The 23,745-nt window shown below is 39.0% G+C and overlaps 1 protein-coding gene across 1 annotated transcript in view; it reads right to left on the minus strand.

Moving 5' to 3' along the window:
* The window catches only part of LOC129235742 (zwei Ig domain protein zig-8), a 200,601-nt gene that overhangs the window by 18,708 nt on the left and 158,148 nt on the right, over positions 1 to 23,745 (minus strand). Inside the window, exon 5 of the mRNA XM_054869754.1 lies at positions 4,101 to 4,309. Coding sequence (XP_054725729.1) covers positions 4,101 to 4,309 — 209 coding nt within the window. The remainder of the gene's footprint in view (positions 1 to 4,100; positions 4,310 to 23,745) is intronic.

Consider the following 23,745-nt stretch of genomic DNA (forward strand, 5'->3'; position numbering starts at 1 on the left):
TCTACTGACACCGCCTTTAATAGATTCGAATTTGTAAGTCTCTAACATTTTATTCAACTGATAAATTTCTTCTGTAGTGGGACTGTTCTATATCTCAATGCTTAAAAAACTCCTGCCTTGCTTGGTCCAGCCTCGAAACAAAAATGATCCGTACGCCATGCGTACCGATTGAGTGCAAGGCGGGCAATCATTGGATTACCAAAAATAAAAAAAATTGCAAATCTTTTGATCAACAAGGAGCAGCAATAAATATATTGCTCATCATTTATTTATTTAAATTTATAGCCAATTTCTTCTATTTTGTTTGCACTTCGGCCTGGTGAAAATGCGTAGCCATCTCTTCCTTGTCTGTTGCCGCGCCTTAAGAGTATTTGTGCTAATCTGAATTTATTGTTAACAAAATGTTGGTGCTGTGAAACATGAACACAACTCACAACGTTAGCTTTGGCAGCCAATTAGGAAATATAAAAAAATTACTGCGGGTACAGAAAATGCAATAAACTTAAGCAAAATACAAAGGCAAACACGCATAAGAAGTTATAAGTTATTTATTTGTTTATTAAATATTGCAGTTGCGGAGCAGACGATGCCGCCAGGCGGCCAGACGGTCTTGGTTATACCCGTATGCGACAAGGCAGGCCATTGTTGAACGTGAGCAATGTTGTTGATGCCACTGCCATTGAACAAGTAAACGGCAAGTAGACGTGCGAAATAAAAGTTTCAGAAATGCTGATAATTGTTATTGCAATTGTCGCAACGCCGACTTTGTATGGGTACTTCCAGTGGGCAGTCAAAATAAAATCACTGCTTAGCTTTTATTTAGCACATTTCATGTAATCCTGGACGACTTTGAAAAGGTGTTGTAATTAAGAAAAAAAAATGTAGGAAAATCTCTTCAAATTATTGAGAAGAAGGATTTAAAAAAATATTAAAAATTTTTAACAATTATTTTAAAATTTGTTTTTGGAAAAAAGTTCGAAACATTGCATTCTCATGGAAACAATTTAAAATTTATACACAAAGCACACAACAAAAATAAATTTTCTTTCGAAGCCTTATACAGAAATATTTCTTAGTTAAGGAACTACTGTCTAAGAACTCCATCGATTCAATTTTCGGAAAATTTTGTGAAGATATTTTACTATACCTCATAATAAAATGTGCAAGTGAAGGGGGAAAAATACTAAGTAGTTGGCGGCATTCATTGAATTGAAGGTCAAATAATTGTGAGTATAAGAAAAAACATTTTGCCTACTTTTCCATAAAAACTTATAAAAAAAATTAAGAAAAAACTTTAATATTTAAAATTACTATAATTTTCTTTATAAAAATACTATTATTTTTAATGTTCGATATTTTATATTTTGGAATTTTTTTTCCTTTTTCTAAGTTAAACATTTTTGATTGTTTGTTAGTTATATTTAAATTTTTTCAACGTTTAAATGTTTTAATTTCATTTTTGTTAAAAATTGAATTTATTCTAATTTAATCATTCGTAATTTTTATAGGTATGAAAGCTTCAGACAAAGATTTAAAATTTTTACGTTTTCAAAAGTCCTATTTTCTGTGAAGAGTAAGTGAAGTATTGATCGGTCTCAGAGAAAACATTTTCCATAGTTGCCGTTGGGAAATTAAAAAAAGTTGGTTTAATTATTTCTTTGTAAAATTTAGGTAATTTTGAAATTTGTTATATTCAAATGAAAGCTTTGGATTTTTCCTTTAAAATGTATCTATCATTCAATAAAGAGAAAAAACTCATGAGAGAAATACTGAGTGGTTGCCGAGGTATCGAGATAAAAGAGATTTTAATTTATTTGTGAAAGGATTTTTTCTGAGAATTACAAGACAAGTAATAATCAGTCCAATAACAAACATTTCACGTACTTTCCCATAAAAAATACAAAAAAAATTTGTTATTTGTAAATTTTTTAAATCTTTTTGTGGTAAAATTTTTTTATAAAATTAAATTTTTTTAGTTTTTTTAGTTATGTCCAAATGACAGCTTGGCATTTTTCCTTTAAAATTGTATCTAAATGTTTAGGACAAGAGAAATGTCATGATAGAAATATTGAGTGGTTGTCGAGGAATTGGGATTTACATCTTTGATTTTTCATGAAAGTATTTTGTCGGTCTAAGAACAAATATTTCCATACTTTCCCATAAGAAATTAAAAAAAATATGTATACATTTTTTTTTTAACTTTTAATTATTTAAAATATTTGAGTTTTGTAAATGTTTTGGTAAAAATTCAACTGCTTTTTCTATATTCGACGTTTCTGATTTTTTTTTTGATTTCTATTGAAATGAAGCTCTAACTTTTAATGAAAAACAGTGTCATGATTCTAATATTGAGTAGTTGCCTAAACATTTTTTGTCAGTTTTTTTCCCTGTTGACTCCTCTCGGGAGCATAGGGCCTCGACAAGATTTGCCCTGCGTTGGTTTCATTAATCTATTTGATTTCTTGCCTGGCGCTACCAGTGCTAAGTAGTGGGAATGTCCACCTGACGTTGATTAGGAAAAACGCCTTCATACTGGATCGCACAGATAGTTGAGGACTTCGCTAAATTTCGTGTTTCTGCGTTATTACCGCGATAGTCCGCTTCTTCTTTCTGGCGCCGATGATGCAATCCTACTAATTTTGCTTGTTTTTAGCAGACACAATGCAAATAATACGCTGACTATTGTGCGGTAGTAAGAATGGAAAGGATAGTTTTTGGGTTTGAGGAAAGAGATTTTTTTTTGTTTTAGAAACAGGGAAAAGAGATAAATTTAGAAAAGAGATAATCTTGGAAGCTACCTGGAAGCTCATGTCGTTAGCTATATTATTAATATGTTAAACTCACCTCCGCCGTAGCCGAATGGGTTGGTGCGCGACTACCATTCGGAATTCACAGAGAGAACGTTGGTTCGAATCTCGGTGAAAACACCAAAATTAAGAAAAACATTTTTCTAATAGCGGCTGCCTCTCGGCAGGCAATGGCAAACCTCCGAGTGTATTTCTGCCATGAAAAAGCTCCTCATAAAAATATCTGCCGTTCGGAGTCGGTTTGAAACTGTAGGTCCCTCCATTTGTGGAACAACATCAATACGCACACCACAAATAGGAGGAGGAGCTCGGCCAAACACCCACACAGGGTGTACGCGCCAATTATATATAATATATATATATATAAACTCACCTCAAAAGTCGAGAAAGTCACTTTGGCCAGACCCGGTGGCCCAAAGGAGGGTAAATTAAAATTTAATAAAATTTTTATAAAATTCTTTATATTTTAAAATTGTCCTATTTTTTTAGGAAAAATTCCATTCTTTACCAAGAGCAAGCTTTTTTTAGTTATGTTAAAATAAAAGCTTGAAGTATTTCCTTAAAGCCTTACTTTCTATGAAGAGAAAAGATTTCTGAATAGAATTTTTTTCTAAAACTTAATCGTAAGTTACGGTATAGCTTCAAGCCTATTGACTACAACAACGCAGCTTGAATTTTTTACAACTGTAAGCCAAACGATTTCACCGCGCCGTAGGGGAATCCACGCGAGAAAATATTTTTCATGTTCAGATATTCATCCAATCTGGAATTTAAGTATGTTAGTGGAAGTAAAGTCCAAGCGTTCCCCAATCGCACGATGTGTTACTTTGACGTTCTTGAGTAGGCTTGAGGAAATCTTCCGATCGATTTAGACTTCTGAGACATCATGGATAGGTATTTTTTCATACATTTTGAAAAAGTAACCTGAATATGACTAAAATTTTTCTTCGTAAATACCAAATACCTGTTTTGTTGAATGCGTTAATAACATTCATATGCAGACCTTTTATAAAAAAAACTTTTCTATCACCTGCGTAGATATAAATAAACAAATTTTTAAAAATTAATTTCATTTAAAAAAGTAAAATTTTTCGAGATATTTTCAAATCGGTCCAGCTCATATTTTATCGGTGGCCTTAAAATATAATAGATTTTAGAATTCTGCTGGTAAAAACTCAATTTTTTTGGTGCGGCGCTCTAATATACATATTTGAAAGTATTTTCTGTACCTGTCCAAAACTTGATTGGAAGAAAATTGCTTAAATAGAATTGAATTGAATTTGCTTCACTTACCGTACTGTGAGCATCTCCTTCGATCTCGGGTAAATTCCGATCGACTTGTGTGCGATACCGACGCGAGTCGCCGTTTATTTGCTCCGTACTGTGGAACCACATAATAAAGGTGGGCGGTTCGAGGGCGCCACGAACGATGCAGCGCAGCACCACAGTGCTGCCAGCTTTGACTAAACGATCTGGCCCACCTACGATTTCTGTGCGGGGCACTAAAAGTAAATAGGAGAAGAGGAAAAAATGTACATAAATATGTATGTGTGTGTGTATATCAATAATGCAAAAGAAAGTCAGTGAAGGTCCAAGTGATAAAGAAAATAATTTTGAGAAAAAATATAAACAGGTGTAGTAGCACCAGCTTGTCACTCTAATGACAATTGAATGTAAAGCAATAAACTAAATTAACAGTTGCCAGGCACGTACGACACGTACATGTGCACACACAAGCACTCTCACACACTCAATGAGGTGCTACATGGGTGGATTTTTAGCTTTTTTCACCTATATACACTTTTATCGAATACGGGGCGAGTAACTCAATTGAGAGAAATAAAAATAGATGAAGATTTCGAAGATTTCACATTTTCAGCTTGGCAGAGGAAATCAGTTGGTGTTAAGGCTTCGATGTGCAGCTGTTGCGACCGGGGAAACGGAATCTTATCTGGAAATAGCAGATGTGGCATTAGCACGTAGCAACCGGAGACGGAAGTGTGAATACGGATGCGCTGTGGCGACGTGCGCACAACAACAACATTGATCATATTTAGTTTATATGTGTGTGCATATGTATGTATGCATGTATGTATGTATATATCGATCCCCATATGCACGTTAATAGTCCTTTTGTCAATCTGCAGTTGGAGCATCCTCGAATTGGGTTTGCTGTGCTCCATATGCGCGAATATATATGTACATACATACATCCCTAAATACATATGCACATACGTGTATATATATATATAGCTGCCCTGTAGTCAATTTTGGAAGTTGTGAACTACTTCTCAGGAGGGAAAGTTACTGATCGCCATTCACTTGGGAGTGGCCAGGACGATTCTTCTGCATATGGTTCAACGGCCGGGATTAGCCCACGTATCCTCTGGGTAGCTTCCGAACACCCGTTCGGGAGTGAGCTAACGTGAGAAGGCGAAGCATTCCAGGATAGCTGGTTGTGCGCTGGGTTTGGGACCCGCCACTTAAAAATCCCCCCCAATGAAAAGAATTGCAAAGCCTCGGATGACAACTGCCTTTACTGATGACGACCCTTGCAAACGAAATAAGGAATATGATTTGAGGGCATGCACCTGGAATGTCCGGTCCCTTAATGTGGAAGGTGCCTCTGCCCGGCTGGTTGATGTCCTCGTGAGAGTAAAGGCTGACATCACGGCCATGCAAGAGATGCGATGGACGGGGCAAGGTAAGAAAACCATAGGACCTTGCGACGTCTACTACAGCTGCCATGTAAAGGAGCGCAAATTCGGTGTCGGATTTGTTGTGGGAGAGAGACTTCGTCGCCAAGTACTGCCGTTCACTCCGGTGGACGAGCGTCTCGCAATAATCCGCATCAAAGCGCGATTTTTTAACATCTCGCTAATTTGTGCCCATGCCCCGACGGAAGAGAAGGACGATGCAACCAAAGATTCCTTCAATAAGCGCTTGGAACGTTCCTATTAGTGCTGCCCCCGCCACGACATAAAAATCGTGCTTGGCGACTTCAACGAAAGGGTGGGCAAGGAGGGAATTTTTGGTCCCACAGTCGGAAAATTCAGCCTACACAACGAAACATCCGGTAACGGACAGAGGCTGATCGACTTCGCCGGGGCCCGAAACATGGTAGTCTGCAGCACCAGATTCCAGCATAAAAAGATACACCAAGCTACCTGGCTGTCTCCTGATCGAAAACCGCAAAACCAGATCGATCATGTTGTGATAGATGGAAGACACGCTTCTAGTGTATTAGATGTACGCACGATCCGAGGACCCAACATCGACTCGGATCATTACCTTGTTGCAGCCAAACTGCGCACCCGCCTCTGTGCAGCAAAAAACGTACATCTACCTACGCAAAGAATGTTCGACATCGAAAAGCTGCAATCACAACGGACAGCCAGAAGATTCGCCACTCGACTCTCACTCCTGCTCTCGGAGAGCACTGCCCAACAAACCGGCATGCGCGAGCAATGGAGCAACATTTCTCGTTCTCTACGTACCGCCGCCGAAGAAGAAATCGGATTCCGGCGAGCCCGAAAAAACAATTGGTTCGACGAGGAATGTCATGCTGCCGCAGGAAGAAAGGATGCCGCCTATAGAGCCACGCTGCGATCGGGCGCAACGCGAGCCATGTTAGACCGCTACAGAGAGCTGAAAAACGAAGAGAGACGTAGTATCCGACAGAAGAAACGAGAGGCCGAAATACGTGAGTGCGAGGAGCTTGAGATGCTGGCCAATAGGAACAACACCCGAAAATTTTACCAGAAAGTTCGGCGGCTTACAGAAGGTTTTAAGACCGGAGCGTTGTCCTGTAAGAACAAAGACGGCGATCTGGTGACTGACATACAGAGCAATCTTAAATTATGGAGGGAACACTTCTCGAACCTGTTAAACAGTGACAGCTGCGCATGTCATAGAGAATGTGAAGATCCCGATACCCCAATCGTTGACGACGGAATGGTCGTTCCGTTACCCGACCATGACGAGGTTAGAATAGCAATATCACGGCTAAAGAACAACAAAGCCGCGGGCGCCGACGGACTGCCGGCTGAGCTATTCAAACATGGCGGCGAGGAAGTCTTCTAAATATCGCCTATAAGGTTCTAGCGAGCGTATTGCGTGAAAGGCTGAAGCCCACCGTCAAACAACTGATTGGACCTTATCAGTGTGGCTTCAGACCTGGAAAGTCTACCATCGACCAAATATTCTCAATACGCCAAATCTTGGAAAAGACCCATGAAAGAAGAATCGACACACAGAGGGTCGACTTCAAAGCTGCATTCGACAGTACCTGTATGCCGCGATGTCTGAATTTGGTATCCCCGCAAAACTAATACGGCTATCTAAGATGACGTTGCTCAAAACCAGCAGCACCGTCAGAATTGGGAAGGACCTCTCCAAGCCGTTTGATACCAAACGAGGTTTCAGACAAGGTGACGCGCTGTCGTGTGACTTCTTTAACCTGATGTTGGAGAGCATCGTACGAGCCGCAGAACTTAATCGCGCAGGCACAATTTTTTATAAGAGCGTACAATTGTTGGCGTATGCCGATGATATCGATATCATCGGCCTTAACAACCGCGCTGTTTGTTCTGCCTTCTCCAAACTGGATAAAGAGGCAAAGCGAATGGATTTGGTGGTGAACGAGGACAAAACGAAGTATCCCCTGTCTTCAAACAAACAGTCGGCGCACTCGCGTATCGGAACCCACGTCTCTGTTGACAGTTATAATTTTGAGGTTGTAAAAGACTTCGTGTATTTAGGAACCAGCATTAACACCGATAACAATGTCAGCCTTGAAATCCAACGTAGAATAACTCTTGCCAACAAGTGTTACTTTGGACTAAGTAGGCAATGGAGCAGTAAAGTCCCTCTTGACGAACAAAACTAACACTCTACAAGACTCTCATCATGCCCGTCCTAACGTATGGCGCAGAAGCTTGGACGATGACAACATCCGATGAAGCGACACTTGGAGTGTTCGAGAGAAAGATTCTGCGTAAGATTTTTGGGCCTTTGCACGTTGGCAACGGCGAATATCGCAGAGGATGGAACGATGAGCTGTATGAGCTTTACGACGACATAGACATAGCGCAGCGAATAAAGATCCAACGGCTTCGTTGGCTGGGTCATGTCGTGCGAATGGATACAAACGCTCCGGCTTTGAAAGTATTCGATGCGGTACCAGCTGGTGGTAGCAGAGGAAGAGGAAGATCTCCTCTGCGTTGGAAAGATCAGGTGGAGAAGGACTTGGCTTCACTTGGTGTGTCCAATTGGCGCCGGTTAGCACGAGAAAGAAACGACTGGCGCGCTTTGTTAAACTCGGCCAAAATCGCGTAAGCGGTTATCGCGCCAATTAAGAAGAGAAGAAGAGAACTACTTCTCAACTATGTGATAAATCGCAGACGCAACTAGTCAGGCAAATATTTTTGTTTTTTCATACAAACAGCAGAGACGTGCAAAAAATGGCGATATTCTACGAGATGTTGCTTTTCAGTTTGCGATCATAAACAACCCAGTCTCACACTAGTTCAAAATAAACAAAAAATACTTGACCAATTATGGACCAAAACCAATAATTTGGGATTAAAAATGGAAATTAAAGAATTTATAAACATTAAGTCAATTCCTGAATACGCAATAAAACCCCTTTTATTAAATAAATTTACAATTTTACACAGTTTTATCGGGCAGCTTTAGATTTAATTGTGTTAGTTTTGCTCTTTCCAAGTATTGATAGAAAGAAAAAAGATAGAAAGGAAAAATAAATAAAGGGTTTTCCAGTAAGAAGTGTTATTTTGATATTCAAAGAAAAATGCTATTTTTTAATAAAGTATGCCGTTTATAGTGGAAAATAACACCAGGCAAATGACCACCACGACCACGCTTACAGGACAATATCCTTTTCATGAAATTTTCCATAATCGAATGGCAAAGTGGCTGCCCTATGTCCTCGATAGCCTCACGAATTCCATCTTTGAGGTCTTGAACCGACCCTGGGATATTGGCGTAGACCTTCTCTTTCACGTGGCCCCAAAGAAAAAAGTCACAAGATCTCGGTGGCCAATTGTGATCACCTCTTCGAGAGAAAACACGGTCCGGAAACTTTTCCCGTAAAAGATCAATGTTGCTTCAGTGGCACGTAGCGCCGTCTTGTTGAAATTTCATTTCTCGATAGCGCAATCCATTCCAAAATAACACCTACTATTGGAAAACCCTGTATAATTTAGTATATACTCATTTTAATGGTTCACACATATCCAAAAAAAAGTTAAATAAAACGCTGAATTCAAATAAAACAGGCATGAATAAATCGTTTTGCAATGGGTACAAATCTGGTCTTTTTCGTACTAGTTAGATTTCAGTCTGGAAATTCATCAATCCAAAATTTTAATTTTTTTGTGAAAGTATTTTTTCTTAGAGTGGCGAGACAAGTAAGTGTCGGTTTAAGAAGAACATTTTCCCATACTTTGATTTTTATAAAAGTATTTTGTTGGTCTAAGAACTGAAAATTCCGGTATTTTCTATAAAAATTAAAAAAAAATATATAAATAAAAACGTATTCTTAAATTTTAAATTTTTTCTGCTAAAATTTAATTTTTTGTTTTTTAAGTTCGTAATTTGTTGTGTCAGTTGTAAACGAGTATTTTTTTACTGATTCGGTGCTTCACTGCGAGGAGACTACAAACGGACAGTAGTGTGTGTATACTCGTATGTGTTGGTGAAATTTTTTAACCATTACAGCGCTGCATAAAAACTGTCACACATTTGCCCAACAAAACTATTTAAATACTCGCTGGCTTCACAGAAACTCGCAACCTTTTGCCGAACTTCGGTATGCAATTGAAAGCACTCATCACATACTTGGGCTTGAACTAAAAATCAATTTGAAATATTTTCACCTCTTTCTCTCCCCTTAAGCGTACGTGTCTTGGAAATATGTTTGTAAAAACTTGTGCTGTTCGATATAATCCGCATAATCACTTCACATTTCCGACAAACAAATTGAATTGCCGTATTGTCTTTATAACCATTTGGACGGCATTGCTATTCAGTGTCACACAGCCTGTTGTCATTATCATATTTGCATATTTTTTGTACCAAAATTATTACTTCAGCCTTCATTGTGCCATTTTGCTGGTAGGTGGCACACCGCACGAACACAAATCCCTTTTCCAACTATTCACATACATACGCACATAAATATATACATATACATGTATACATGTATATATGGACTTGTATGTAGCTGGTATTCTTTTCCATGCCTCCTATTATCCTCAAAATTAATTTGCGTACTCTAGACATATACACATACTCGTATATATGTATGTAAATACCTGCATAGAAAACATCAAAAAGTTGGCAAAAATTCGTCCTTTGTAGGTATGGGAGAGATTTTAGGGAAATAATCCACATTGCAGTTGCGTTACTCAACTACCCTGTAGGAAAAATTAACTAATTTGGAATTGATTACTCAAATAGTGGAATTTTTTTTCGGTATGCCGTACGTGAAGAGCAAACTCCCATCAATACTGCCATACTGGCATAAAGCATGCACGACTTGCTGCCTCGCAGCTACACTTGCAAGGACCTCTACTACTGGACCTTCTCCCCATAGATATTTGCAACGTAAACATATTTGAGGCATATTTACCAAGGAAATAATTCAGATATACGCATTTGAAATTTCACGGCGCTCCCGAACAGCTAGATCACACTTTTCCTGAATTCTGTTTTCAAAAACACTGTCCATATGAATTCCAGAAAATTGAATGGGACGACGTTTAGGGCTTCAATCTAAGTTTACTGGAAAGACATTGAGGCTATCTTCACTGATAGCTCCAGACTATACTATAGGGTTGGGAGTGGCGTCCACTCAGAAGTCCTACACATGAATTGAAGCTTACGGCAAAAATACTACTGGAGCGTCTTTCAAGCTCAGTTAATAGCTATAAAAGAGGCTGCGTTGTGCATCGGAGACTCACACGTCGCAGCACAGCCGATCACTATCTCCTCCGATAGTCAATCTGCCATACAATTTCTACAATGCAATAATATTTCTTATAAAGTAGCAAATGAATATAGGGATAATCTAAGTTAACCAACTAAGCAGTGCACAACGAACGTTGTCAGGATCCCTGGACATAGAGACATTCCCGGAAATTTGCATTGCATATGAACTGACAAGGAAAGAAACTGATCTTATATTATATTTTATATATTATATTATATAGATAGACTACGGATGCCACTTGTAAGGTAACTAGATAGTCGAGAATAAATGGAGTAAACAGGGAAATAGGCCCCTCATTTATCTAAATGGGTTTTTCATTGAGGCCACCGATTCGCATCACCACGGCGCACTGTCTAATGGGAACATGTGCGGTTTACCTCCAATACCTTCTGACACAGCTGTAAAAAAGAGGAGGATGTGGAGAGTATTGAACACTTTCTCAGCCACTGCCCTGCTCTTGGCCGAATGCGACAATACTGTTTACACTCTTATTTCTTTAGCAGCCTTGCAAACATCGGAAATATTTTATCAAAGGACAAAATGGTCCCACTAACTGTAACATACGAGTATAATTTATAACGAGTTTTTTTCTATCTAAGATTTTAAAGGATTCGGTAGCATAGTATGGACATTGGAAAAAAACGTGATCAACATCTTTTCCTTACCTTAGCAAAATATCTACCGGGATTTGTTCTGCAATGACGGAAGAAAAGTCATCAGAAATTATTCGAAAGCCTCAAATAGTCGGCAGAGAGCTTAACCGATGAATGGATATTATTTTTGTTTTTTTCGATTTTAAGATTTTATTTCTTGTTGTGGCAATTGAGTGATATTTTTATACCTCGAGATATATTCGCTAAGGTAAGTTGAGTAATTTTTATTAGCAAATAATAAATATTCAAGCAAGGAAAATAACTTTTTAGGTGCCAAGAGTAACGAAGCTATCTACCAAGCGGCGCACTGGTATTGTAGGTTATAGTGAGTCGGGAGACTCAGCGCTAAAGGCTAATTGAAATAAAAATTTCATCCAGAACTTTTAGAATAATCCTGATAAATATAGAAAAATTAAAAGAACTGGTCGAAAGCCTAGTTTGACGACAGGTGTAAGAGAGAGATACGTCGGTTGACTGTCAATAAAAACATCTGCACTAACCAAATTAGATACTCTCCCTTTTCTCTCAATGAAGAGTGCAAATTTTGAGTGAATATTCGAATTTAAAATGTCAAAATAGGTTGGTTAATAATAAGCTTATTCCACCCCACAAAGCTGCTAGACTCGAATTCGCCGATAATCTTATGTTCTGGGTGATCATTCGATGGGCCTGATGGTTGTCAGCAGTATTTGAGAGATATTCGGGGGTCACGATAAACGCATCACTCCCGCAACTTCCACGGTGGCGCTCTTATTTCCTAGGGTGCTTTTAACTACCATTGCAAGAGCACAATTTGTTTTATTTCGCATAAGATGGGCGCCGAAAATTAAGTAGAAATCTGCGATAATCTTCTATTAAATTTTGTCGAAGAATTTCACCGCGAGTCTTGGGCCTATCAACGTATCCACGGCGCTAATCGTACAAAGGAGTTTTTCGCATCGAAAAATATGCGTGTGCTGAAGTGGCTCGCAGTTTGTCCAGACCTAAATCCAATGGGAAACATCTAGAGCACTTCTACCAAACAAATTTATAAAGTTAAAGCTAGAGCCAGTTTAATAGTCCATTGCACCTTAGAAAAGCCGTTCAAGAGGAATGGGCAAAAATCGGCTTTAGTGTCCTACAGTCACTCGTAAATTCGGTGTCACGTCAACTGAGTTACAATAATACGAGTATCAGTTACAATAAATAACGGTAGGCATACAAGTTATTAAATTTAAATTCATACTGATTTACTAAGTTTACATTTAATATTAGTTTTGCCCCGGATATCTTTTGCCTCTTGCACCCTTCAAAATGATTGATTTTTACTATAAAAGACCGAAGTAAATTCTTTAACGTGTTTTATGCTTACTTTTGCTTTCTGCCCTTATGCCAAAAGCTAGAAAGATTTAACCTCTGATTTATTTATTATAAAAACAGATTTTTGTTCAGTGCCCCATATACACATATTGTAAGGAAAGCGGCTATAAGCAAAGTCGCTTGATAATCGCTAAGCTGTTGTTGCTTTCACGTACACATTTTTCACTTAACGAGCAGCGAAATTCTTTAACGAGCAGAGATGTGGTGAATTGAAAGCGGCAATTGAAATGAAAGTTGGTCAGAATGTGGCTCGAATTTGGGCTTATCAAGCATCCTCTTATCTCATCCGCTCTTGTTCTTCACTATGTGGGCAATTGGTAAAGTCTTTAAATTCTCAAATCAAAAAAATTGGATCGTAATACTACAAATAGATTGGTTAGTTTGCCAAATTATTAAAATTGAAGTACAGTGTTTTTATTTTAATTTTGACAAGCGCTTGGTTCAAATAGTTGCAAAGCTTTTAAGTTTGAGAAAACTAGTTAACCTCTAAATTAGTTTGTCTGCTCCTACTTGGCACTTTCAGGTACTGGTGGATTGTTGGCGTTGCATATGCTATTCCTGTTTCTTCATATTATTACATCTCAAGTTTTTTTTCATTGTCACTTCCAGCTGTTTCCCATAGCCTTCTTCGTAGCATTTTCTGTACCAAGCAATAATTTTTGGGCTAATCTCCCGCTGTGTATGCGTTTGTGTGCGGCAGTGGAAGTAAAGCAAGACTCTCACCAGCTAGAATCTGCTTGACAACGTTAAAAGCTTCTCATATATGCCGCTTTGCTCTGCTGTGGCGAATGGTTTTAAATGAATTTGTGTGCGTCACATTTAACTAGTGTCCACATCTGCATGGACAGGTGCATATACACTTTCATATATGTATACCTATAAACACATACATATATCTATAAAACCCTCAAATGTATGCTTCCGCAGTAATGCGTAGAAGTACGGTATATCGTAAAGGGTCTTTCAAATGACGAGCCTCGCTGTTGTTTCAAAATAAAACATGTAAAAATGTAATTTTATTCAAAATACGGCTCTTAAGAATTATGTCGTTTATAGGGAAAATCTGACTGGAACCTGCAAGGGAGCAGAGGTCGCGGTCGACCAAAAAACATTTGGAGAAGGTCGATGCTGTGCGAACTAGCAGATGCCGATATCTCATGGGACGGTGCCAAAACAGCAGCACAGAACCGTGTACGATGGAAGAATCTTGTCAAGGCCCTATGCTCAGGAGCGGAGTGAACAAGGGGAAAAAATAGGGAAAATCCGCCAAAGAGTCGATTAATCCATGCTTTCTAACTTAGAACGTCGAAGTAACAAAGTTGAAGGATGTTCAGCCACACTTTGTACTACAGCAAACGTTTATATAGAATGCCTAGTTTTTGGATTGCCTATCGTTTTTATATACTCGATATAACCATTTGAAAGTTTTTCGCCTTTGAATTTTTGACTCATTCTAACGATTATTTCTACCGAAAAAAGTCTCGAATTTTGTGATTTGTTATTCTTAAAGGTCGGCCATTGTCATAAGTTTCAATAATTTTAACCCGTTTTCTACCGTAAAAAGTTGTATATCCGTCCACTTTACAAAAGACGAAGATGACATTAAAAAGGTACCGCGTAGGAATTACTCACTACTGACAGCTAGGCGTCTCTTTTGAACGACCCTTTATTTTGAAGTATATGTAACCATAACCATAACCGTTATGGACATCACCTTTCTTCATTGGTAGCATAGAATGTTCACACTTGCCATACCAAACATTTTCCAGGTTCTAAGTGTGCAACTTAATTTGCTATATTGAATTTTTTGGCCTTAAGCAGTGGGCAGGTTTAGTCCTAAATAAGTTAATTATTTCGAAGACTGATTTTTTGATGCTTTAATAAACTCGATTTTAATCTTGTGGATTTTGTTATTTTATCGTCCTACTTATGCCAGAATCGCCAATGTGCAAATTTTCCAATTTTTAGTTAAGGAACTAAAATCAGAATTTATAAAACGTGCGGCGGACCAATTATGACTTGTGTAGAAACTTTAATTGACACTTTCGCCACCCAGTGAATTACGAACACTACAGAGATGCAAACTCTACTTGGTGTATCAGGATGCACTACACTCGATCACCAGCAAAACGAAGAGATGGGGCGCATATGCCAAAATGAAGATCTAACTAAGTGGAGCCGACGATATCGCAAAGAGTGGGGTCGCCATGTGAAAAGAATGGCTGACGGGCGATTTGCAAAAGCAGAAATGCTAGAAAGACCGAATATGCCGTGACTGCTAAGTGAACCCAAGAAGATGGCATGAGTGCTGGACTCCAATCTAGAACCTAATGCTGTTATAAAAAAGTAAACAGTTCCAAATAATGTTGAAGAAGAGTTAATGGATTGACTTCATTAACCATTGGATATGCTCTGAGTATCCTGCGTTCAAGAAAATCACACAAATTTTTGAAGTGAAAACTTCTTTAGAATCGTTGGGAGTGATTTAAGACTCGATGAAACGAAAAACCGACACTCTTGGCTACGAAGCGTTATATGTTGATATACGTATATGTGCGTGGCTGCGTACTGCTGAGCCACGCTAGTATAGTGAGTATTGTAGTATGTATACTACACTGCCTATTACTTGCTTTGGTGTTAAGTTCAAACGCCATACTTATGTATGTTTGTATGTATGCTAGTACGTATGTGTGCGCGCCTGCGTATTACGGAGCCACGGTGAACGAGAAGGCATTATGTATACCTATACTGGAGGGATCACTGTGATAAGATTTCAAATCTTCCTAATGCTATCCGCCTCCAGAAAGCCTTATCAAAGGATCACTCAAACGGCATATGTACCCTGAAAAAGCCAGATGGTAGCTACACTAAAAACCCAGAAGAAACTAGCCAACTTCTACTGGACACCCATTTCCCGGGATGCCATGCTTTACATGAGTCCACAACGTTGGTAGAACCTACCACTTATGCTGACAGGGAGGACCTAAAGCTGGCAAATAAGCTATTCCATGAAAATCGAGTACAATGGGCTATATCTACATTTAGCCCATACAAATCTCCTGGACCTGATGGGATATTCCCTTGCCTTCTGCAAAAGGGAAGCCAATACATTGGCCCTACTTTGTCCAGACTATATAAAGCAAGCCTATTGCTAGGATATATTCCTACGAAATGGGCTGAGGTAAAGGTCGTATTCATTCCAAAGGTAGGGAAAAACCCGAGCAATTGCCTAAGTCATACAGACCGATTAGCTCATTTTTCCTAAAAACAATGGAAAAAATATTGGATCAGCACATACGGGAGAATAACTTGGTTAATTTCCCACTGCACCAACTTCAATTTGCCTACCAACAAGGTAAATCTACTGAGACTGCAATACACAGTCTGGTATCCATTATTGAAAAAGCTATTGAGTCAAAACAAATCGCACTTTGCGCTTTTATTGACATAACAGGAGCTTTCGATAATACGTCCTATGAGGCAATCAACAATGCCCTATCTCAAAAGGACGTACCTAAACCCATCAGACGATGGACTATATCGATGCTGAAATCCAGAACGATCAGTACAGAATTAGGAGGAAGAATAAAGTCTATCAAGGCCACAAGAGGTTGCCCGCAAGGGGGAGTACTCTCTCCTCTTCTGTGGACACTAGTAATAGATGAACTTCTCCACAAACTGAACAACCTAGGATTCCACACCAAGGGCTATGCTGACGACCTGGTAGTATATATAGTGGGCTGGCATGAAGAGACCATCTCTAACCGCATGCAACAAGCCCTCAACATAATAAACAAATGGTGCACTGACAAAGGGCTCTCTATCAACCCATCTAAAACTGCGCAAGTGCCGTTCACCTGGAAAAGGAATATCAACATCAAATGTCCTGTCCTGAATGAATCGACTCTACAACTCTCCACAGAGGCGAACTACCTTGGTATCAACCTTGACAAAGCGCTTACCTGGAACTCGCATCTTGAGAAAGTTACTGTAAAAGCCACAAGGGCATTCTATGCCTGCACAAGGCTTTTTGGTAAAACATGGGGGCTCAGCCCCAGAATGACCTACTGGACATTCACTACACTTGTTAAGCCTATAGTCACTTATGCTTCCATAGCATGGTGGCCCAAAGTTAAGCAACGAAAGGCGGCAAGCGATCTTAACAAATTGTACCGCCTCATCTGCATCGGTATAACAGGAGCAATGAAAACATGCCCAACTGACGCTTTGGGCGTGCTCCTAGGTATACCACCGCTTCCCATCTTAATTGAAAAAGAAGCAAGATTGAGTGCCTTAAGACTAAAAGGCAACGCCGATCTTAAAAGTGGAGATATGAGAGGACATCTAAAGATCTTAGAAGACTTTCGACACACTCCTATACTACACAGGGTGGATACAATATCTCCCAAACCCATTCTCTACAGAAACTTCCGAATTATTATTAATGAACGAACAACTTGGAGAACTAATTCTATCAATTTCAAGCCTGAATCTCAATTATGGTTCACTGATGGGTCCAAGCTGGAAGATAGTAGAGCAGGGGCAGGAATCAATGGGCCTAAATTTAAAAAATCGATTCCGATGGGACTCTACCCAACAATATTCCAGGCAGAAATACATATCATTGAAATATGTGTGAGAGAATGCCTTCGCAGGAAAATGAGAGGTACTCACATCTACATACTCTCAGATAGTCAAGCGGCTCTAAAAGCCCTTCTGTCAACAACTATCACCTCTAAATTGGTAAATGATTGCCTAAACCTTCTTAACATGTTAGGAAACCTCAACACAGTAACTCTAGTCTGGATTCCGGGACATGAAGGGCATGAGGGGAATGAAATGGCTGATCACCTCGCAAAACAAGGAGCAAATATGCAACTTACTGGTCCTGAGCCTTTCTGTGGACTCACGAAAAGCCACATTAATGAATTCCTCAGGAAATGGGAAGAAAGGAAATTTGCTGCACACTGGCTAAATTGTGCCGGTCAGCGTCAAGCCAAACAATTTCTTAGTCCCAACAAAGGAATATCAGACAAGCTACTCTCACTAAACAGAGCAGATCTGCGTCTTTTAACAGGATACCTCACAGGTCACTGCAGCCTGAGGTATCATTTAAATAACATTGGTCTATCAGAGACCAATGTCTGCCGCTTTTGCGAAATGGATATAGAAAGCTCAGAACATGTGCTTTGTGAATGTCCTGCGCTGGGCAGACAAAGACTTCACCACCTTGGTGGTATCGTAGTATCTCCATGCAATCTTCCCAGCAAAACCTGCGTGACCGAAGCTCTAACACAATTACACTTTTTTATATGTTACAAACACATATGCACTCGTATTTCTTTGGAAATCGACTTTTTTTTATGCTCCGTCCCCTTTGGAAAAGGTGTAAGCAGTAAGCAAACTTCATTCATATATTTTTTCTCATTTTTGCATCAATAGAAAAAAAAAAAACAAAAAAAACGGCAAGTGGCTGTCAAAGCAATAAGTCAAAAAGATATCTTTTCTCTCTTTTTGATATCAAAGTAGGCCGAGAATCAAATTGTCAACCTTTGGCAAATATGTAAGCAGTAAGCAAATTTCATTCATATATTTTTCCTCATTTTTAAATCAGTCGAAGTAAACAAACGCCGTAGCCGAGTGGGTTGGTGCGTGACTGCTATTCAGAATTCACAGAGAAAACGTCAGTTCGAATCTCGGTGAAAGCAAAATTAATAAAAACATTTTTTAATAGCGGTCGCCCATCAGCAGGCAATGGCAAAACATCGAGTGTATTTCTACCATGAAAAAAATCTGCTCATAAACATATCATAAAACAAAATGAAATAAATGTATAAAAAAAAAAAATTTTTTTTGTGATTCGAACCAAGGATTTCGGATCGGAAGCCCACATTGCTAGCCGCTGGGCTATCGCGCTGTGCTGTCGCCGCTGGCCTAAAAGTTATTTTGTTCGTCGCTACGTTTATATGAAACTAGCACTGGCAAACGAATCCATATGTATGAAAGGGATAAAAAATCACACGTACACAAAAAATTTGGCACAATTTTCCCAACGCTTTTAACAAAGTGATTGTAAAGGGGCGGGGCTAGTGACAGTTTAACGACCACGCGTGGCGGTCATGTGCAGGGTAACCTGACCACCACTCTTCTTGCTGGGTTTGGAACAACAAACCCAAAACTGTGCTAAAATTTATAAAAAGCCTTAAACTCTAGGGTTACAAAAATAGGTCTTGCACAATAGATCAACTCTGGTCGCAGTGCGTAATGGCCTTCTTATAATAATAATACCTATACTGCACTACCTAATACTTGCTTAGACCAAGCGTCCTACGAATGTTTGTGTGTATGTTAGTACGTCTGTGTAATATACGCGTCACCACGCTCATAATAGCAAACGCGTGTGCTGTATTGCGTCCGTATTTTTATATTCGTAAATATTTTCATTTTTAAATATTTACCGCAATTGCAGGCGGTGTTGCAATATACCACAATCAAAATGACGGTGCTCGTATTGTAACTCCACAGATAGGAATGCACAGCAACTAGAATCACTGCCTGTTCAGCTCTCTAAAGTGGGAGAAATATGTGCATGCGAAACCAGATTGAGCAATGGAAAAACAGTTTTAATTGTGGCAATTTATATTTCACCGAATCAATCAATAAATAGCATCACGGAATTCATTCACGAAAATTTAATAAAGTATACACCAAAAGTATCGCGGATACTTAGAAAAGATTACGATAAAGTTCCAATGATTTTAAGTGGCGATTTTAACGTAAATTTTGCATTGCTGTGTCCAATTTTCCTTTATTTGACTTTCTCAATACAACATTCAATTTAAAAATGTGTAACAATCGCACTGAATCGACAACACGATCAAAAACAACAATTGACACGGTATTTCAAAGATATGTTGACAACATCGAAACCAAAGCATTTGTATCACATTTAAGCCACTCGTATCATTTGTTGAAATTGAAAACATTGAGGATGAATAATAATAAAATGAAGAAAATAAAATATGAACCTATAATTATCCCGCTCCTAATGCTGCTTTCATCTCATTCTCTCTCAGTTTGTTTTACGGAAGGTTTCACTTCTATTGCGTCTAACCGTTAGACTGGTATTTTTTTATATCAGAATGTGAACTTTGCAATTTTTATAGTGCAATTAGCTATCAAACTTAACTTCAAAATATTTTCATTTTTACATTCCTTTTTTCTGTTAAAAGATTCTAAGTAGTAAATGGGAATCATTGGTGCAGTAAAGACACTTGCTAAGCAATCAAAATTATCTGAAAAGACCTGGCAGGGTGATAGCAAAGTTCCTTTTCACACAGAGAAGGATTGAAATAAGAACCCTGTTAGAACTAATTATGGCGACAACATTTGGTTACCATATTGGTGCTTACTTATAGATTCTTTTTTGGTTTTGAGGCCGAGCTCCTTCTCCAATTAGTGGTGTACGGTTTAATGTTTTTCATAAATGGAAGGACCTACAGTTTTAAGCCACCTCTGAATGGCAGATGATTTTTTATGGCTGAAATATACCCGGAGGTTTGCCATTGCCTGCCGAGAGGCGACCGCTGTTATATAAAACTTTTTCTATCAATTGGAGATTTGAACCTGTGCACTTCCGAATGCTAGTCACCCACAAACCTATTTGGCTGCGGCACCTAAATGAACTATATTTCTATAAGAATGATAAAAGTCGAAAATTATTTGTTCCTTAAAATAAGTTGCCAAAACTTGTCAACAGGTTCCTGTACTGTACTTGTTTAACTCAGCTTCTAACAACTGGCTTCACCAAATACAAAACATTTAAAGAACTTTTTTTGAAGCCGTATGCTCTCTTTCGATGAATGTGCGATATGGTTCACTAAGGAAATCCAGCGGAAATCGCTGAGAACTTTTTACTTCATCAAATATTTGCCCAGCGCCCCTGCACTGTCTGTTTCTGTTTGTAGAAAGCACGTAGAGAATTGTGTGTGTTGTATTTTTTTTTTATTTTTTTGCCAAAACTGAAATTATTGCTCCGAGGTACTCTTGTTGAATATACTGAAGCCGGAGGGCACGATTCGTTGGCAGCAGTTTGAGCTGTGCTGGCGAGCGCATTTGAGAAATATTTTGAAAAAATTCAAAGAACGTTGGTAAATGTGGAAGAGCAAAAAATGATTTTTGATGAAATGAAAGCTGTAAATTTTATTTACAAACGCTGGGTATGAGTTTTATTTTCGAAAATTGAAAATTAAAATATCAGGTTTCTGAAGCGTGAAGATTTACGCTGAAAATCTAGTTTTCTTATCACCTTTGTAGTTATAACAAAATCTATTAATTCTAAAATATGCGTAATATTTAAGCTATTGCTAGAGCTCGCAAAATATTGCATTAGACTAGACAAGACTCACATTGTGCTCGAGTAAAACCTGTCTTTGTGTTCATAGCGTTTTTATATTTGCTTTTATTTTACTTTCAATTTGTTTGGTGTTTGGCAAAGGGTAAGTATTTATTCAATAGAACTCTTTCTGCTCAAAAAAACTATTTTAATTGTGTTTTTGAGTTATTTAATTGTTATTTAATTTTTTGTTAGTTTTAAGGCTTAGAAATGGAATACCCAGGAGGCAAAAATAAACATTTTCGACACCTGCACTACTAATCACAGATCCCTCTTTTAAGGGATAGCTATTCTTTCGGATAGCCAAGCTGCAATCCAGACACTGGATTCGGCGACAACAACCTCTACACTGGTGGAACAAAGCAGGACTAGCCTTCACACCTTAAGCGAAAACCATAAAGTTACCTTAATCTGAGTCCCGGGATATCGGAGCATTGAAGATAATAAAAAACAAATGAACTGGCAAGAAGGGGATCTGCCATGAATAACGTTCTTGCAGAAGCGGTATTCACACTATTAGATGCAGTCAAGAATATAATTTCCCAACAATACCTCCCAATCGCGGATTGTAGGTGGAAAGACCAACCCACCTACAATCTTAAGCAGTCGTCAACATTGATAAACATGAAACGACGGGACGCCTGGAGACTAACGACAGTCATAACTGGCTTTTAGTCTGTGGGGGAACACGCAACCAAAATGGGCATTCCTCACAACATATACTGTCACAGTTACAAATAACCGGAGAAAAAGAAAACAATCTTCCATTTCCTCTGTGAATACCCTGCCCTATGGAAGGACAAAATGTTAACCCTGGGCAAGTCGCTGTTCGACAGACTTGAACAGCTGTCTGGCTTAAATGTCAACCTGCAACCTGATAAGGTACCTGAACCGAACAGACTGGATATAGTCATGCTGTAAATAACCGTTAAACAAGTTGGTAACGAGGATGTGGCAACAAAATGGTGCAGAAGCGCTTGTTGGATTCTGGAAGAATCTCCACTTAAACCAACCAAGAAGAGTATGGAGAAGATGTCACAGACGAGCCTACAGCACGGAAATGGTCTGCGAAGTTCAAAAATGACCACTTCGACGTCGATGACACGTCCTGCAGCGGAATGACTTTGGAATTCGGAGAACGTCTCAAATCACTTTTGTTGGGGAGCGGTCGCCAAACCAGTCGTGAATTAGCGGAAAGAATGAACTGCGATCATCAGTGATTCTCAATGAATTTGTTTCTATGGGATTTACCGAAAAATTTAGAGTCTGGGCTATTCGATTGAAAATACCTGATCAACATGGCCAAACTATACTCCTTCACGATAACGCCAGGCGCCATGTTGCACAAGTCATCAAGGCCGCCCTTCTAGAGTTCGAATGAGAGGTCCTTCAGCAGCCGCCGTATTTCTCGGACTTTGGATCGACCGATTACCATATTTTCCGCGTATGAAGGGCGTTACTTCGATAAGAAACTGGCTCAACAACTTCTTTGACACCAAATCAGGCATTTTTGGCGGAAAGGCATCAACAAAACGCGATGAACTTATTCCCCAACCTAATAGTCTAATAGGCTAAACTCCGTTGCAAGGCTGAATGAGCTTGAACTTATGTGAATGTCGAGACACTGTGATATTCACGACAAGAAACTGGTTTTTTCAAGTGTCCAATTGGACCGAAGCAAATTTTAGGAAGCAAACCATTACGGTAACTGTCGGGTAGTCAAGACTCTAAGTAGTAAATCTCATTAGACTCATTGGTGCAGTATTGAAACCTTCAAAACAACCAAGAGTTTCCTGAAAAGACGTACACGAAAATTTCTTCCCATCAGAGGAGAAATAGGCTTGGAGCCCTGATAAAATTAGTTACGTATCGCAACCTATGCTCACCATAGGCATTAGCGATAATCCACTGTGTGCATTTTGCTTGGAGGATGAAAACCATCATCGTCATCAATTCATAAAGTTCCAAGTTGGAACATAAGATCATAGAGCATTTTCTCTGCCAAGTCTGGCTTTCGCGAGACTTAGATGGTAGGTCGGTTGTATTGAGAATGGTTGATTTACATTCGCTCTTCCTCGGCAAACAGTCAAGTTTGATAAAAACATATGCGAAGTTTGCAAAGGAGTATGAGTCCCTATCTTACCCGTCTCCTTCAATCTTACTTCTATTGGATTTAAGTTAAGTTTCATTATTGCATGAGTGCCAGAGAACTGCAAGCGGTGGTATTTTTCTGCCTTGCGATCCACTCACAAAAAAAGCGGTATCAATATGTACGACCAACGCTAACTAAGCGGTGTCTGCGCTGAGCAGAACCGCAACAGAGCAGTAAATGTTCTATGTATATCGTTTGTACATCCGAGTCCTTTGTTCAGTCTTTGCTTCGTTTATAACTACCGCTTGTGCGATCACTTCGGCTATGCGGTGCTGCATATGACCGCTACCGAATGACAAAAATACTGAAAACACCGCCTGCACAAATAGATCATAACACACAAGCAAAAGAGTACCGCAAAAAAA

Source organism: Anastrepha obliqua, chromosome 1 (assembly GCF_027943255.1).
Source record: "Anastrepha obliqua isolate idAnaObli1 chromosome 1, idAnaObli1_1.0, whole genome shotgun sequence".
Classification (NCBI taxonomy): Eukaryota; Metazoa; Arthropoda; class Insecta; order Diptera; family Tephritidae; genus Anastrepha; species Anastrepha obliqua.